The 18147-nt window shown below is 32.8% G+C and overlaps 1 protein-coding gene across 1 annotated transcript in view; it reads right to left on the bottom strand.

Moving 5' to 3' along the window:
- Positions 1-1279: 1279 nt before the first annotated feature.
- LOC124361787 (choline transporter-like protein 1) overlaps positions 1280-18147 on the bottom strand; it is a 51789-nt gene continuing 34921 nt past the window's right edge. The window contains exons 11-16 of the mRNA XM_046815763.1: positions 15678-15784; positions 14478-14734; positions 13341-13507; positions 12276-12368; positions 9410-9502; positions 1280-2660 (exon numbers count right to left, since the gene is read on the bottom strand). Coding sequence (XP_046671719.1) covers positions 2568-2660; positions 9410-9502; positions 12276-12368; positions 13341-13507; positions 14478-14734; positions 15678-15784 — 810 coding nt within the window. The 3' untranslated portion in view covers positions 1280-2567. The remainder of the gene's footprint in view (positions 2661-9409; positions 9503-12275; positions 12369-13340; positions 13508-14477; positions 14735-15677; positions 15785-18147) is intronic.

Below are 18147 nucleotides of genomic sequence, written 5' to 3'. Positions count from 1 at the left end.
ACTGTTGTTATTTTGTGTAAAATTTTAACATTATAATTATACTGAAATATTTCTTTTACAACTGATATTTAATTTATTTACTTAGATATGACAGTATGTAGTCTTGAATACACATTTATATATGTACCGTACGAAAATTTTGTGATTGCCTATCATACTATGTGTAAAATATTGAAGATGGAGCTTGTATTGGCTACTATTGACTTAATTACATTTAAAATGCACAAAACCAATACATAAAAACTTGTTTCTGTGAGGCCTTTCGATAGGCTATCTTTGTCAGACACATGGGCTGTATGTTTTTTATTGATATTTAACATGACACACAATAGACTACAATTTAACCTATTGCTTGAACATGACGTAGCATGCACATTGAGGCATTGTGGTTGGCTAGTGCTAATTGCAAGCATTTTATTTAAAAACAAGCTTAATTAATTATATAATAAAAAATCACACTAAAATACTAGAATAGAACTAAAATTAAGGAAAATTAACTAACATGGAGTGATGTATAAATAAAAAGCAGACATATTTTAAAATGTTTTATCTTCTCAAGAATAACAGTATAAAAATATGCAAGTAAAAAATATAACTAATTCTATAAACTAAATATAAATTGGTGGATGGTGGGAAAAATATAAAATACTGTACATGTAGATCTTCTACAACAAGACATAAACTGTAAATGTGTGTTTAGTTGAGAGTTTTTTTGAGAAGGTATTGTTTACTGTTGATAGTGACACATTAAAAGTGATGCTAGAATAACAAAAATGGCAGTGTCTGACAGATTAAGTAAGTAAATTCAAAGAAAATTAACAATTAATATTCTTTTTACAATTTTTTCAAACTCTGAACTAATAACGAATATTAAAATTAATATATAACTTTTAAACAAGTAATATTTAGTTTTTAAATTACACTGATATTCTACGCTAATGAGCTGTATTACAGAATAAAAACGGTTACACTCAACAAAAACACGCATGTTGTAGAAGTATAGGACTGTAGCTAAGAGTGACACAAAGCTTATATATTCAAAATAATAAATTTGTAGGAACATTTCTGTTTAACTATAGAGGTTATATGTGATCCTACACAACAGAGAAATATAATGTTGTCAGGTTGGCTCTGAAAGTTAACTTCAACTGTTATGGTAACCCTAACTTAGTAAATAAACTTCCCTATGCGTGTTTTATGGCTTTCTTCTTTTCGGATACCAGTGAAAAAGAGAAATTCATCGAACAAACAAGAAAGGTGGAATTAAACATGATACAAGTACAATATAAAATGTAATTTATCTGTAAGGTTTTAAAAACAATAAACTTGTAAGACAAATTATAAAATAAAATAACTTTGGTTTTGTGTAAAAAGAGTTTACAAGTAGAATATTTTGTTTAGTTAGAACTGCCATTCCATCATACCTTCTGCACATCCCCTAACCGTTACTACGAGTACAACTAATACTTAGAACATTCTTTACTGATTTAGAACTTAATTCCTTACTAACACTGCAATGATATTTTAAACTCTTATTGACTAATTCAGAAGAGATTTTCTGTCAATATGTTGAATGTTTGTGATCAAAACAGTAAGACACACATGTAGACTGAAAATCACACATTATTAGACTCAATTTCAACCGATGTTTATATAAAAGAATCACTTAGACCGATAAAATGTTGCACTGTTATGTATTTTACTAGAATCAACTACTGAAACTAATGAATTATTTTCAAGGTCACTTTGGTATTTTATTTGTGAGCTACAATATTGTCTCTGCCACAAAATAGTTAAATTAAATGTCTCAGTCTTAACAAACATTGAAGAGAAAAAGAAAATTATGTTTAACTAATTGTAGTCTATCTATAATAATACTGAAGTGTTTTTAGGTGATAAGAATATAAAATGTCAATACTTAAAATGAACTTATTTAAAAAAAAGATGATATGAAACATTGTACACTAATGGAGTAGATACAATAAAGCAGTGTAGGGGCGTGACCAGGAATTTATTTGTGGGGATCTAGGGGTTTTACAAGCGTATATACAATATTATACTAAGAATTGAAAAAATTAATGAAGAATATTCCTGATGTATATACATGGTTGTGTTGAAACATGATTAGAATTTATAATGGTTTTAACTGATTGTACTAAAAATATTCATAACTTAAAACAGAATTTTGGGTGGGAGGGAATTTATTTTCCATATTCTCTCTGAGTACAGCTCTGAAGCAGTAATAAAACTATTTGTGATTTAGCAAACTTTCAGACCGCTTTAGACAGACGTAGAAATTCTAGTTCTACAAAGTTGAAGTACTACAATCTCTAAATTCCATACTGTTTTATAAAAAATATAAAAATTAAGAAACCATACATACAGCACATTAAGACATTCAGATAATACAATAAAACATGGAAAAACCATAAGACTAACTTAATGTCAAGCTATAAATATTATATACAAAAATACTTGTCAAACTAAATGCATAAACCTAATTGAGGGACGGTTGCATGAACAGTTTTCCCATCCAATTATCTTGTCAAGTTTGCACAACCATCTCTTTAGGAGTTGACGGCTCTGTCAGTCGAACCACTCCAGTCACGGTTTGTACCATCTCCCACTGCTAACACCTTTTTGCTGTTTTCAACGTATTCCTGAAAAATATATTTTTTGTGATACATACGTTTAAATATTGTTTATTTGTTCTATTTATTCGTACAGTATATTTATTTTTTATTTTTATATTTTCCTGTGTACATTACCTAAGAGAAAATAAAGTGATGACACAGAAAATCAATTTTGCGATTTTAGTAGAAATATCCATTTTGGAATTTGATGAGTTGGAACAAATATTTGTTTTTGTCTATTCGTGTGTGTTCCATCCGTGATTACTTTCAGAGGCCATATATGTCATTTGATGCCATAAAATACACATAGAACATACACATAACTTTTTAAAATATTCTATCCATTTTTCAATTTTAAAAGTTTAACATTTTGAATTTGTCTCTATCACCATATTAATAAAAATATTAGTAAAAGAACGTACAACTTGTAAACAATATTGTTATTATGATTTTTATTAATTTCTACCGTTTATAGCTTGTTTGACGCTAACAGAATGCAACACATCTCATCTATAGAAAAACTTCCTACAGAAGGTATAACAAATAATATTTCAATTTTAGGATAAAGCTACAATTTAAACCACAAAACAAGATGTATGATTTTGGTTAGGTTTACCATACCTTTCAAACATCTCCTGACTACTTTTTCATAGTTTATTGCTTTATATTTTTAACTTGAATTCGTTATATAATATCCAACCAAAACTTACAGAAGACTTAAAATTCAATTATTTTACAACCCAAAACAGAACATTCTATCACAGACAATGGATACGTTTCTATACAGACATTTGGACTTTAGTTTCAGCGAGCTAGGTTCAGCGCCGTGTGGAGCGCTAGGTGTACCGCCACGAGTTCTCTTGTCCCACTGTTGCTAATTCAACGGCGCGGCGCGGCTCGCATCCCCTCCACTCACCCGCTGTGAACCAGACACACTCCTACTGATCACGTTCTACTGCTGGCGCGGCTCACTTCACTTCCCCACCTCTCACCCGCTCTGTACTGATACCCTCCCACTGACTCAAGTTCTGCTACTGCGTTGTATTTGTTAAGTTGAAAATGTCGGGTACTAGGTGTTCGTACAAAAACTGTTCTAACAGTAGGTTTAAAGTGAAAGGGTTAAAGATGTTTAGGTTTCCACGAGAAAATAGTGATATATGGATTCAGAAAACAGGTAAGAATTAAATTGTTATAACAGGATATTAGTCATTTATAATATATGCTTACACTATATTTGTGTGAACACGTGTGATGTTCAGTTAGTTATATTTGTTAGTTGAAAATGTCGGGTACTAGGTGTTCGTACAAAAACTGTTCTAACACTAGGTTTAAAGTGAAAGGGTTAAAGATGTTTAGGTTTCCACGAGAAAATAGTGATATATGGATTCAGAAAACAGGTAAGAATTAAATTGTTATAACAGGATATTAGTCATTTATAATATATGCTTACACTATATTTGTGTGAACACGTGTGATGTTCAGTTAGTTATATTTGTTAGTTGAAAATGTCGGGTACTAGGTGTTCGTACAAAAACTGTTCTAACACTAGGTTTAAAGTGAAAGGGTTAAAGATGTTTAGGTTTCCACGAGAAAATAGTGATATATGGATTCAGAAAACAGGTAAGAATTAAATTGTTATAACAGGATATTAGTCATTTATAATATATGCTTACACTATATTTGTGTGAACACGTGTGATGTTCAGAAGTTTAATTTTTCCATTAAGCGCCGGCTTTTATTCACAGATGAAATGAACACTGGAATTCCTTGACCTAACATCAAATTATAAGATTTATATTAAAAATTAATTTATTCTAGGAAATCCAGATCTTATTGGACTGTCGCCGTTATCGATGAAGAAGAAGCTGCTATGTGAGAGGCATTTCCGACAAGGTGACATTCTACCTAGTGGTCGACTCGTCCATAATGCTGTACCTATACAGTATTCTTCAGAGGAAAAAGAGCCAACTCCAGGTCCTTCACATCAAACTTCTCCTTCTCCTCGTGTGAAACGTACTGCAGAGTCACCTAGAAGATATCTCGGAAGGTCTCTAACAGAACATCCATCTCCGACCGTGAGCACCTCTTCAGCCAGCTTCAGTGTTGAAACTGTTTCGCCGTCTGTTCATGGATGGATAGAAAGTGCATCACCTGCAAGACAATGTCTTTCTAAGATTAAGAGAGCCTTATTTCAGTCACCAACTAAAAACAAGCTTCTGTCTAAAATAAACTCACAAACTAAAAACTTGGCATCTAAAAGAGCCAAGATTTCAAGATTAAAATGCCAATTATTAAAGTTCAGCAGGCTTGGAGGTTTGAAATTCAAATCCAAAGAAGCCGAAATATTGTTTAGAATGCAAATTCATAAAAAGAACATGCATTGGAGTTCCGACGAAAAAAAATTTGCTACCGCTTTGTTCCTGAGATCTCCATCTACGTATACCTATTTACGAAAGTGTTTGATTTTGCCAGCAGAATCAACAATAAGGATATGGATATCGACAAAAAAATGCTTCATGACAGGATTTAATAGAACACTAATGGAACAAATTAAATTAAAATCAAACAGTATGAATACTTTGGAAAAAGCATGTGTTTTGATGTTCGACGAAATGTCTATAAAGAAATGTTTAGAATATTCACCACAATACGACCTAATTGAAGGCTATGAAGACATAGGTAGTCTTGGTCGACACAAAAGGATTGCAAAGGAAGCAACTGTTTTTATGGTTAGGGGATTGTTTTATCAATGGAAACTCCCAATTGGTTACTTTGTTTCCGATAAAGGCCTGATGGGTAGTCAGACAAGGCTTATAATCGAAGAATGCATCAATAACATAACAGATGCAGGCCTCAATGTTAAAGCTATGGTATGTGACCAGTCAACAACAAATGTCAAAGCCTACAAGACTTTAGGTGTATTTGTTGACAAACCATATTTTTATACAAGTCGTGGACAAAAAGTTGTTGCACTTTTTGATCCACCTCATCTTTTGAAGTCCCTTAGGAACAATCTGTTGACCCACGACTTTGTCTATGATGGTCGGACCATTTCATTTTCCGATATAAGACAATTATTTGATATTGATAGCAAAAGTGAAAGTACAAGAGCAGCTCCTCAACTAACACCAGCACATATCTGGCCAAACCCCTTTCAAAAACTCTCTGTTTCTCTTGCAACTCAGATATTCAGCCACACGACAGCAGCGGCATTAAAAACTGTTACCGAAATTGGCCAGCTAAAAAGCGATACGGCTTTGGATACGTCCTCTTTTCTGAATCAAATAAATTCTTTATTTGATGCAATGAACAGCAGAACACACCATTCTAAAAATCCAGACTCTTGTGCATTAAGCTCAAGTAACAGCCATATAAATGCCCTTTTTGCCAACGCCTTGGACCTGTTTACCAACCTTAAGAAATTAAGTCCCAAAGTTTCAAGACCACCCTGTTTCGATGGCTTCATACTAACAATCCGCGCATACACTGAACTTTTATCATCAGAAGGCTGTAAATACATACTTACATCAAGACTAAACCAAGACCCACTTGAAAATTTATTTTCTTCAATCAGACAAAGGGGTGGGTGGAATCGAAATCCAAGTGTCCGAGTACTTAGAGGTACAATGCGTATACTCACTATTCAGCAATTCCTAGAACCACCCAAAACCACATCATATAATCCTGACTATGATGCACTTCTAGACCTAGGCAACAGGTGGGAAGACGTCACAGTCCAGAGTAAGGAAGCAACACCGCTTTCAGATTCATCAAATTCGTCTGAAGAAGACGAAGCATCAGCAAATGATTTCCAAAGTCAAATGATCCTCAATTCGGACGATTTCAGTATTGTTACCTTAGAAGAATGTTCTACAGTATATTTTGCAGGTTATTTGGCCCACACATATCATAGAAAGTTTAAATGTGAACAGTGTTTAAGCAAAATGTGCGACAAACAATCTAAGCTGTCAAATCACAAAGAACTTCTAATTCTGAACAGAACTTTTTCAAACGTGAAAGTGAGTGACTCAAGTGGACTTTTAGCTCCCTCAGTCAACTTAATGTATGTTGTTGAGATTGCCATCAAAACCTACAAAAAGTTATTTAAGAAAGTGGCTCATAAAGCAAATGTTGTGAAAAGACTCATGAAAGCAACTGACAAAGTCATCTCATGCGATGCCATTTCATGCGTACAGTGTAAAGAAAACTCAACATTTGTGCTTAAACATTTGTTCAAAGTTTTGCTGCATAAACAGTGTAAATGGATTTCAAGTCAAATGAAAAAAACTACTGAAGGAAAAATTAAAATCCTCGGACACGAGTAAAAATTATGTATGGGTGAAATGTGATTAAATACTGGTAGATAAAAAGGTTTCAGTGTTTTAAGACACACTATGAACACCTATGCCTTTTCTTGTCCCTTCCTTGCTTAAAAAGTGCAATTTAGTGTTACGTAATAATTAATTAATATATGTTATTAATTTAACAAGAATATTGTGCACTGTGATATCCGACTAAACCTGCTCTTGCTCGGACAGCTTAATTGCAATTAAGATACGTTCTGTTTTTTACATGTTGTAAATATTATTTTTGTTTCAAAAAAATTGTTTATTTATAGAATGAAATTTGTATCGATGTAAATACAGTGTAGTAATAACTTGTATCAGCTTTTGTAACTCAGGGTTTATTCCATTGTGTATTGTATGTCAGATTGCTCTACACTACAATTTATGGTTTATGTATTTTATAAATATTAATTACGAACTTGGTCTGCGTGTATTTAGAAATATAAAGTTTGTATTTTCTCAAAGTAAACATTTGTACTTAAGATAAATAAGGGATTTTTGCTGATCATTTTCACTTAATATTTGAGTGATTCATCAGATCTCATGTGAATGTAAGTCCTGCAGGGGCTTTACTGAAGAATATTTAATTTAATCTAGTATTTTTAACATTGTGTGCTACATAAATGATAAATTCTGCTTTTTAATTGTTTTCGTATTTCAGTGCTGATACTTATCTTTTGTTTAATTCTTAGAATAATATTTTCATCAATATATTTTAATGTACTGTTACTTATTATTGTTCAGCTGAAAATTATTTTAGAAGATTTGTTCTAAATAAAACTTTTCATTTTATTTCCACAATATTTGTTTTCTTTTTGCTCTAGTTGAATTTATTGTCATGATTAGAACTTAACGTCATCTGATTAACCTGATTTTTAAAATACAGACATTCGATTTTAGCATTCTAGTTACATTTAATATTTCTATGATTTTACTAACTGAGCAAAAAGTTAGGCTGATTGATTCATGTAGTATCATGGTTAGGATTTCATAAGATGCACGTATAAGGCTTTTTATACAATGAAGCTTATTTGATTGGTGTTTTTGTTGTTGTTGTTGTTGTTAATATCCTATATTATTGGAATATAACCTAATTAACAAGCTTAACGTTGTATAAGATTTCTCAATTTCAAAAATACAAGTTACATTGCGTACAGTATTGGGATTAAGACGTAGGTACTGTATAGTCTATAGACAAAACATGATTCAATGCATAGTTCAATTCAACGATTCAATATATATAATTTTATTAGTTACAAAATAAAAGAAATATTTATTTCTGTGTTTAGTAACGGGAACAACATTTTTAAAGAATTACTTTTAATACCTTTATGTTGTTTAACTTAATTTGCAATAGAGGAAAGATGGGAATTGAACGAGATTTTCCTGACCGCAGAATTATATTTTGAGGTATTGAAAACACTCAGGCAAAGACAGGAGTGTGTACTGTACGAGGCAGCAAGACTACTGAGCGAGCACTGAGCAAGAGCAGCGGTGAGGTGACGAGGAAGTGTATCTGCCGCGCCGCGCCAGTGCCAGCGCGTGTGTTTACTGCTGTTGCTATTGGCAACGGGAGTGAGGCCTAGCGCGACACTAGTGCTCTCTGATGCTGTCATCCACTAACTAAATTTTGCGCACGGTCGCTAACTGTCTGTATAGAAACGTATCCATTGTCTGTGATTCTATTGTAACCTCAAAACATAAAAAAACCTGTGTAAATGTTCATATTCAGTCTAAAAAATAAAATAGTATGAAAAACTTAACTTTTTTATTAAAAAACACAAACACAGCTCTTTCATTTTCTTGTTTTCTGTATATCAGAAATATTTACTGCCTCTATCAAATTGTTAAGTATTATTCAGGATTTTGGACTACTCTTCTTTAGATATTTGGGTAAGTAAAAAACAGTCAAATGTGTATTCAAATTATGTTGAGAGACATCTTCTTCAAACAAGGGGGACATTGTTAAAATTACTACTTATTTCGTAGAATTGAATTTGACTGGTTGTCATGTCAAATTATCATTATTTAGAAACAGAAAATGACATGACTTACTGTTTATTTCGATATACTGTGTTTTTGACCTACTTCAATCCAGAGGGTAATCATAATTATGTTATGACAACAATTATTGAATTTTAACAATGATACATAAGAATCACACTTAGTACGTTAAGGACTTTTAAGACGTTGAGGATTTAAATTTACACTTTTCGTCAGGCGTAAAGAAAACGAATACATACAATTTCTTTATACCTGATGAAGAGGGTAGATTTCAATCCTCGAAATGAAGTGTTACACATTTTGTAACATACAACAATGGCAAATGTCTAAAATCTCATTATTCTTTCAAACCTTCCATCGTTAATAACAACTTTAAACAAAGAATCACATTCACTAGATATAATTTATAGATACTTATTTACTCACCATTAAACCTTTGCTCATAAAGTAAGGTTTACTGATTCCATCGTTGAGTTCACAATCCTCACAGAAACATATAAATATTGTGTCTATCACCATCTGAAATCACACATCACACAGTCAATGTACTGCAAGTCAATAACATGAGGTCAATTCTTATCTATGGAACTTACAATAATTCCAAATCATTTTTTCACCATTATCAGTATAGTTAACACCTATATACACTCCCAAAAAACTTTTTAAAAACTACCTAAAATAAAAACTTATACAATATGGTATGTATCTTGAGTGAAAAAGTACAGGATAAAATATTAATTCTCACAGAGGAACAAAGTTACTTTCAGTTAGGGGCTGGGCCATGGAAACCAAAAACTAGATACCCTTGGCAAAATAGGTACAGAAACCCTTATAGTAGGGCCAGAGCCAGGCTGTGAAGTAGCTTTCTCTTACAACAAAGCTCTAGTAAAAGATAGGGAAAAGAGGATTAGATCCTTAAACTGGAGAAGAGCCTTGGAACTAAGACAATCTCAAAGGTTTATCTCATGCTAAAGGATGGTCAGCTCTCTTAGAACAAAGTAAGGAGGACATACAACTGGAATTAGGGATATTGAATCTAAAATGTTTATCTCTACTCATGCTAAAGGATGGTCAGCTCTCCTAGAACAAAGTAAGGATGTCATACAACTGGAATTAGGGATGTTGAAAGGACATCGTCTCCTTAGGAAGTATCTGAGGAAGGTGGGTCTTAGCCAGACTGGTGATGCACTCTGCAGAGAAACAGAAGAATCAGCAGAACACATGTTGCTAAACTGTCCTGTCATATGTAAAATTAAGACAAAATTCTTAGGGGCATATCTCCTCGGTCCCAAGAATATCAGAGAATAGCAGCCCTCAAATCTGATTGGCTTCTGTAAAAGTCGATTCTGAGGACCTAAACATGAAGTAAGTGAGGCGCAAAGGTCCTTTTATACTATTTATATAATTCCTAGTCTGAACCATGAAATATAGGATAGTATAAGATTTAATAGAATAAATAGTATTGAGATTTAAGTTTGTCATTGTGGAGAGAAGCCCAAGGTCGTTTCACTATAATCGCCTCTTACAACAGCTATTCTTATATGCCATAACAAGTGAATACAGAATTGCACTTTTAAACACACGTGTTTTTGTATGCATAAATACAGTCTTAAACACAATTCTAGTATTGACAGCTTTTTTTATCTAATTCAAAAAAATAAACCAACAGACGCTTACCATACTTTATGTTTATTTATAAAAACAAGATGGTGTTATAAAATCTTATAAACTTACTAGCTGTTTCCCGCGGCTTCGCACGCTTTTCGTAAGTTTTGCCCGCGTATGAGCATTTCTGGTTGAAGTAAATTATATTTCCAACCCCGATGTAGATTTTACCTTGATGTCACGATCAAGAAAATATGTCAAAAATGTATTGTACATGCATAATGTATTTTATTACAAAGTGGTCTACCACTCAACCTTTAAGTTCAACCAAAAATTTAGTTTAGACAATTATACATCATAACTTAGCGCCTTCAAATAGTGTTTCACTGTTTAACGTATCTATCTCGTAATTGCAGGTTATAATGTGCAGGCGCTTTGAAAACTTTTCTTCATTTTATTCGTTTATATTCATGACATAAGCGAATAATTCAGATAATAACTATCCTATCTTCTAAGTTAGACTAAATTACGGATACATGTGAAATTTGATTGAAATTGGTTCAGTCGTTTTGGAGTTTATTGGCAACATACATCGTGACTCAAGATTTTTATATATATAAGATAACAATAAAACTTCCCATTATAATATGTCTGTTGTTTTCACCTTTTTACCACTTATACCCTAGTTCTAAAATTATTGTTCTTAAACCTGAAATGCTTCCCTCATACTGAATTCTTTCTCTTAAAATTCCCTTCAGTGTTGGTTGGTCTTTCTTTTTCAGTGATTTGTAATTCATTTATTACTCTTCTGACAAGACATTTATTGAAATCATTAAGGTCAGTTTTTACCTTTTTCCACAGACTTTTATGTGGAGTGTTAAATCTTTTAACTTCCCTGGGAATCTTTACATTTTTTTATAAATCTTTAAACAGTATTTAGCGACTTTCCACAAGCTTCTGCTATTCCAAACTGGAGTTGTCAGCCGTGCTGGGGTACTGGTTTTCCATATATCTGTACACATTACATATTATTTCCTGTGCCTAGTCAGGCATAGTCATGTAGAACTGGTTTCTTGACAGATGTCACAGCCGAAACACCAGGGTTGTCTATTTTTAAGCTTTTCAGCAGTATTGCACAACGACAATGATGCGAGGTTGTTGTTTTTTGTGCACTAGTAGCAGTCTGGCCAGCACACAGTTAACCAAGAGACAGAAAAGCGGAGCGAGGCCGCGTCTGTACACTACAGCGTTTGTCCACTGCACATCCTGGCTACCGATTTACCGTAATGTAATTAAAATATAGTTTAAAATTTTCAATAATCAAACATAGAATCCTACTGAATGTGTTGTAATATATAAAGTGCCTCTACTACCCCCAGCCACCTCCCTGCGTGATCAGTTTCATGTCTTATAAATTACACTACCTTGTACTGTACGAACTTTGAACTGGTACCTGCATGAGAACCACTAAATAAATCCAGTTCTCACAGAACCATGACCTAGGAAATAATTCATGCCTCCTCAAAACACAATATCACAGATTCAACATCAAAGAAAAGATAAGTTATGAAGGAATTTGTTACGACTTTCTGAATATCACTGAAACCAGTCAGTGTTTTTCATTGAAGAGTTATGAATTTTGGAGAAGGCATTAACATTAAGATGATAAACGAGATGGATGACTTACCTCATACACAGTAATAAAACAATGGGAGACAAGTGCTGCGAACAAAGCTACCGCAGCTAGGGGCACCCACACATGTTGAAGACCCTGCTTGTGCTGTAAAAAATAAACAAATGACAGAACCTATATTCTTAAATATTACACTAATGTTCAAGCAAATTTTATCAGCCTAGAATTTTGATTGCTGAACCTCTTGTCATGTTTAATAAACTGGTCCGACAGAACGGGAAACAGGGAGTTCCAAAGAAATAAATCATTCTGAAGGATCTTTTCCAGTTCTTTGGACACATTTCTACATGGTTGTTAAAAATACTAAGTTTACAAATTTATAGAATAAATTGCACTTTTTGTAGAACTCTTAAAAATACTGAATTTTGAGTTTAGCTCCAGTTCACCTTCCTCTTATTGCAGCGTCTGGTATCTGACACTGTCTCAGACTTGATTCCTGGAATTTGGAGTAATATTCACCTGAAGAGATCTGAAGAAAGTCGACAATGACAAAGCTCAAAACGACATCAATTTCCTTTGGATCTTTTCAGACGAACGTGACTGCAGATTCCAGGAGTCAAGTCTGAGACAGTGTCAGACATCAGATGCTGCAATAAAAGCAAAGTGAACTGGAGCTAAACTCAAAATTCAATTGAATCAACCCTTCCTACCATGGTTACGTTTTGAAAATAGTCGCAGCATTGAAAGGGTTAAATTTTATATCAATAGTTTTCTACCAACATGATACCTTTTTACAGTGTTTCAAACATTATTAAGAAAATATTATGTATCCATTATAGATATTGTTGAATATACATTATCACTACATGATGTAGACAAGATTGTCATCTATTTTCAAATTACAAAATTCAATGGATTTAGTAAAAATAAATGAAAGTGAAACAAATATTGATCTGGTTATTTCCTAACACCAAAATGTTTTATTACTAACTCATTTTCATCCTTAAAAACTATTCAATATCTGATTTGAAGGCATACTATTCAATTTGGGACCAATTTCACTTTTCACGCATTTCTAGTAAAAATAAAATCAGAGCAGGGCTTTAGAATGGTACAAACCTCAAACATCTTTGTTCCAATGAGAACAGTGGTCAGAACTACAAAAACCTTTCCAAGAAACAAGACAAAGTCGCCAACTGAGTTGATTGCTGCCACTCTAAGTGCGTTATTTGACAACATTTTAAAAGCTTGCTGTCCACTTCTGCAGAAGTTCTCTCCGTAAATTGCTGAAAAATTAAAATCTTGTTATTTTAATATTCATTAATGGTCCTAAAGTTAACAGTAGGAATAGAATAGCAAGACTCTAGGTTCTTGGGGTAGATTCACTTTTTATTTCTCTAATTAAAACTGCAACTTACAACTAGAATTGACTGACATACATTTACTCAAAATAGTACCTACACGATTTATTTTTAATAAAATTTACTATTTATTTTAATATAATTTAAGTAAAGCAAACCCAAATAGAAACCTTTTTGGATGAACAGCCTAGTTTTGTGGCCGTAATTTCAATTTTTTATGTCATCTTTGCGTTATAATGTAATAAAACGATATCTGAATAGTACTACATATTTGAATTCTTGGCAGCGATGAAAACATGTACTGTAGTATTAAACATGGAGATAGAATCACAGAAAGTGAAGTCGCTTCAATATTTTAAACTACCATAAAAACTTTTAAAACCCATATTACAAGAATTGAATGGAAGGATGATTACAAATTATTTTCACTACATCTATAACCCCAATTTAACTTATCACATGGCTCTAAGTTACAGGAAATCTGAAGCTTATGACAAAATAAGACAGCAAATTAATGTTATCTCACACTATTTAATGAGGACAATTTAGCAATTCTTTTAGTTTTATTACAATATAAAGCTCTAAACTACAATTGTTTATACAGCCATTTTATTATTAGCCACATTGTGAGGAAGTTGTCCTTACGGTGAACATTAATAAAAGAAATATTAAATAAATTCCTGTCACGATCATTCAGTTTTGTTGTCTTGTACTCTTTAAAAATGTTAAAAACTAAAATTTTAAACTTCCTGAAAAAGTTGCTGCAAGTACACATAAATTTACATTTGGTACATTCAAGTATTGAACAAAACAGATGTCTTTTGCTTCATAATATATATGCAGTAACAACTAACTGATATCTCAGCCAAACAAGATCGTAAATAAAAAAACTTGCCAACTTCAATGAAAGCATTGCGCGTCAGGTAAGCCAAGAACTTCTCGAAGCAGTAGAGGCAGCATTGGCAAGCCCTGAAGATACACTGAGCTACATCACCCTGAGCATTCTTCAGCTGATTCTGGAGGAACTTGAGGACAATTCGGGCGAGTTGAACCAGAGCGATGAGTAGAGAGCCGAGAGCCACTGAGCCCAAGTGGTAAAATACCAGATTACTGAAGCTTGTCCCTATTGGAGACCCCAGCTGAGATTTGTTCCTGCAAAATATATCAGTTTTTGGAGACAGTTTGTTAAATTACATCACTGGTAGAGTTGATTCACTTTCATAATAATAGATCATGTTTAGATAAGTTTTCATTGTGATTGTATTTATGAATTTCCACTGATATAAGTCTAAACAGTATAGACTTTAAGGGACTCTCATATTCAAAATGTCTCTATATTCACCTTAAAAAATGGTACATCCTGCTAAGCATAAAACAAAAAGGCAACACTATCAATTGGACTAAAAAAAACATTATTAATGTAAATAACTGACAGCAATAATAAACTAAGAAGCCTTGGAGTACCATTGAAGTTTTAAAGCCAATGGAATCAAATCCACAAGTAGCATTCATGAACAGGTTCAATAGTTTGCAAGATCTCTACTTCAAAGTTAACAGTTTTATTTTAACAAAACTGACACATGTATTATTTATTATAAGTTCAATATGTATCAACCTTTTACTGTATCGACTCTTCTCCTTGTTCTGTTTGATAAAATCCCTCGCACAGGCCACTGGCCCATGAGGATAGAGAATAAGGCTTAAAAGGTGATCAGCCTCTCCTTTACAAAAATAATAATAATAAAAAGAAAAAGAATATTTTAAAAAGATGTTACATGTACACACGTTTTACACTCACTTCAGAATGAATTAGGTACCAATATTTCAGAATTCGGTTCACAGGATATAATAAGCAAAACAAACAGATAACCTAAAATGGTTTGTTTTCCATCAATCCATCAAATAATTTACAGAAAGAATTTTTTTCAGAAAGAATCTACAGCAGCAAACTTTGGTATATTATGTTATTTATAGTTTCAAAATGCAAACATTATCAACTTTCAATACCTTTTACATGGAAAAATATATTGAAAATCCAGACACAACTACTAGTTGGCTTTTTATGTATATATTATTTTTAAATAAAAATGAATACCTGGTAAAAAACCATGTTGCAACAGCTCCGGCAATAACCATTTGCTGACAACCAATACAGAACTGAGTGAACCACAACATGGCTAGCAGGTTGTACACACGGGCAGTCTGAAATCATAGTTAAAATGTCATAAGCTACAATAATCAGTAATTTTACCCTCCAAATCAAGAATCAAGAATCAAGAATCAAGAAGTTTATTAGCCATTGGTCACAACAATATGAAATAGGCATCGTCAAAATATACAGCACTGATATTTACAACAACAAAATTAGTTATTACAATATTGTACTATAATTATACTAATTTTATGACCAAGTAACAGGTTTAATATAATCTATGAACCAGAGTGTGCACATGGTTTGTTAATTACGTTATAGCTAATGCAGTATAGAAAAATCAGAAATCTACAAATCAAACTAATCAAAAAATGATATTTATGTCAGAATCTAAAAATTCTTTTAAAGAGTAGAATGGATTGCATATGAGCCAGTTACTTATCTTTAGTTTAAAAATATTGAAAGGAGTCATTGTAGCAGATGCAGGCAGCTTATTATAAAAAGTTATGCAATTGAATTTAAAAGAGTTGCCGGTTTTGACTAGCCTGTGCTGAGGGAGATCTAATTTGTTTTTACCCCTGGTATTGTGTTGATGAAAATCTTGTCTGGTATTGAAATCTGTAATTTGTAATTTTGTATAGACTAGTATATGAAAAATGTAAAGGTTAATAACTGTCATGAATTTGAGATTGATAAAAAGTGGTTTGCAATGTTCTAGAGAGCTGCTTCCACTGATGGTTCTAACTACTTTTTTTTGAATGAGAAGAATATCATTCACAGCATTGGAGTGACCCCACAAAACAATGCCATAGGAAATGTGTGATTGAAAAAAGGCAAAATATGCCACTCTCAAATATTCACAGCTAACAAAATCCCTCAGTTTCCACATTAGATACAAGACTCTAGATATTTTTCTACATACATGGTCAATGTGTGATTTCCAATTAAGCTTGCTGTCAAGATGAAAACCCAACAATTTTACAGATTGATCTTCATAATTTTCAGATAAGCTGAGAAGCAGATTTTGCGTTTTCTCCTGGTTACATATCAGTCTATTAGAAGTGAACCAATTTAAAGCCAAGCTGTGAGATGCATCCATGTTTTCTTTCAGAGTATTCAACTGCTTATTAGATGAAAAAAGAGTGGTGTCATCAGCATAAATAACAATGTTAGACAACACATTAGAGGGCAGATCATTTATAAAAATGATGAATAAGAATGGTCCTAAAACTGAACCCTGTGGTACACCTGTGGCCACAGAAAGAGTGGTAGACTGCTGATTGTACTCTATTCGATAGATATGACTGCAATATATTAATGGAATTTTCTGATATACCATAGATCTTAAGTTTGTCGAGGAGGATGCCATGATTCACGCAATCGAACGCCTTACTTAAATCAATGAGTGTTAAAGCAACTGACTCCTTTTGTTCAAAAGCATGAAGTGCTTTAACGACTATTTCTGTAACGGCAGAAGTTGTAGATTTATTGGTACGAAAGCCATGTTGGTTATTACTGATTATATTATTGGACTCAAAATGTTGATTAAGTTGATGATACATTATAGATTCAAAAACTTTTGATAAGATGGGGACTATAGAAATTGGGCGATAGCTTTGGGGCAGAGATCTGTCCCCTTTTTTGTAGACTGGCAATACCTTGGAAATTTTTAGAAGATCAGGAAAATATCCATGTAATAAGCATTGATTGAAGATGAAAGCTAATGGTGAACTGATGTGTTTTATTGTGTTCTTGACAATATAATTAGATATACCATAAAAGTCGGAAGTTTTAGAGTTTGACAATTTAGCAGCTACCTTAGTTACATCAGTTGGGGTGATTAATGACCAAGTAAATTGAGGTACACAGTTAGTTAAAGTGTTAGCCAGTAGGTTGGTTGCCAATATGTCAGTGTTATCAATGTTAGTTTGAATGTCTGCCACCGACTGTATGTAATACTGGTTAGTTAGGTGTGGATCAAGTGTTGTTGGTGTCACACCTGTGTTGTTTTGTGTTTCTGAGGAAATTACCTCCCAGGCAGCCTTACATTTATTACTAGCTCCCTCTATATGATTTTCAAAACAAGCCCTTTTTGCTAGGTTGAGCTTTTTTCTATACTCTTTTTTGAAGAATTTATAAAGGTTATATGCGGCTTCCATATGCTGAGACCCAGTTTTTCTAAGATTCTTAAAAACATCAAAATAACCTAGCATTATTTCTCTACCTCTTTTTAAATCTTCATTGTACCACAAAAGTTTCTTTGTCTGCTTGCTTTTAACACCAATTTTAACTAATGGAGATGATACATACCAAATATTTTTATATGTTTTTAGAAAACTGTTAAATAAAGTTTCAATGTCAATCTCTTTTCTTTTATAGGTATCAATTATTTCCCACCTTTCACTCTCCAAAC

The sequence above is a fragment of the Homalodisca vitripennis genome, chromosome 5 (genome assembly GCF_021130785.1).
Source record: "Homalodisca vitripennis isolate AUS2020 chromosome 5, UT_GWSS_2.1, whole genome shotgun sequence".
Lineage (NCBI taxonomy): Eukaryota > Metazoa > Arthropoda > Insecta > Hemiptera > Cicadellidae > Homalodisca > Homalodisca vitripennis.
This window is presented reverse-complemented; position numbering and strand designations above follow the sequence as displayed.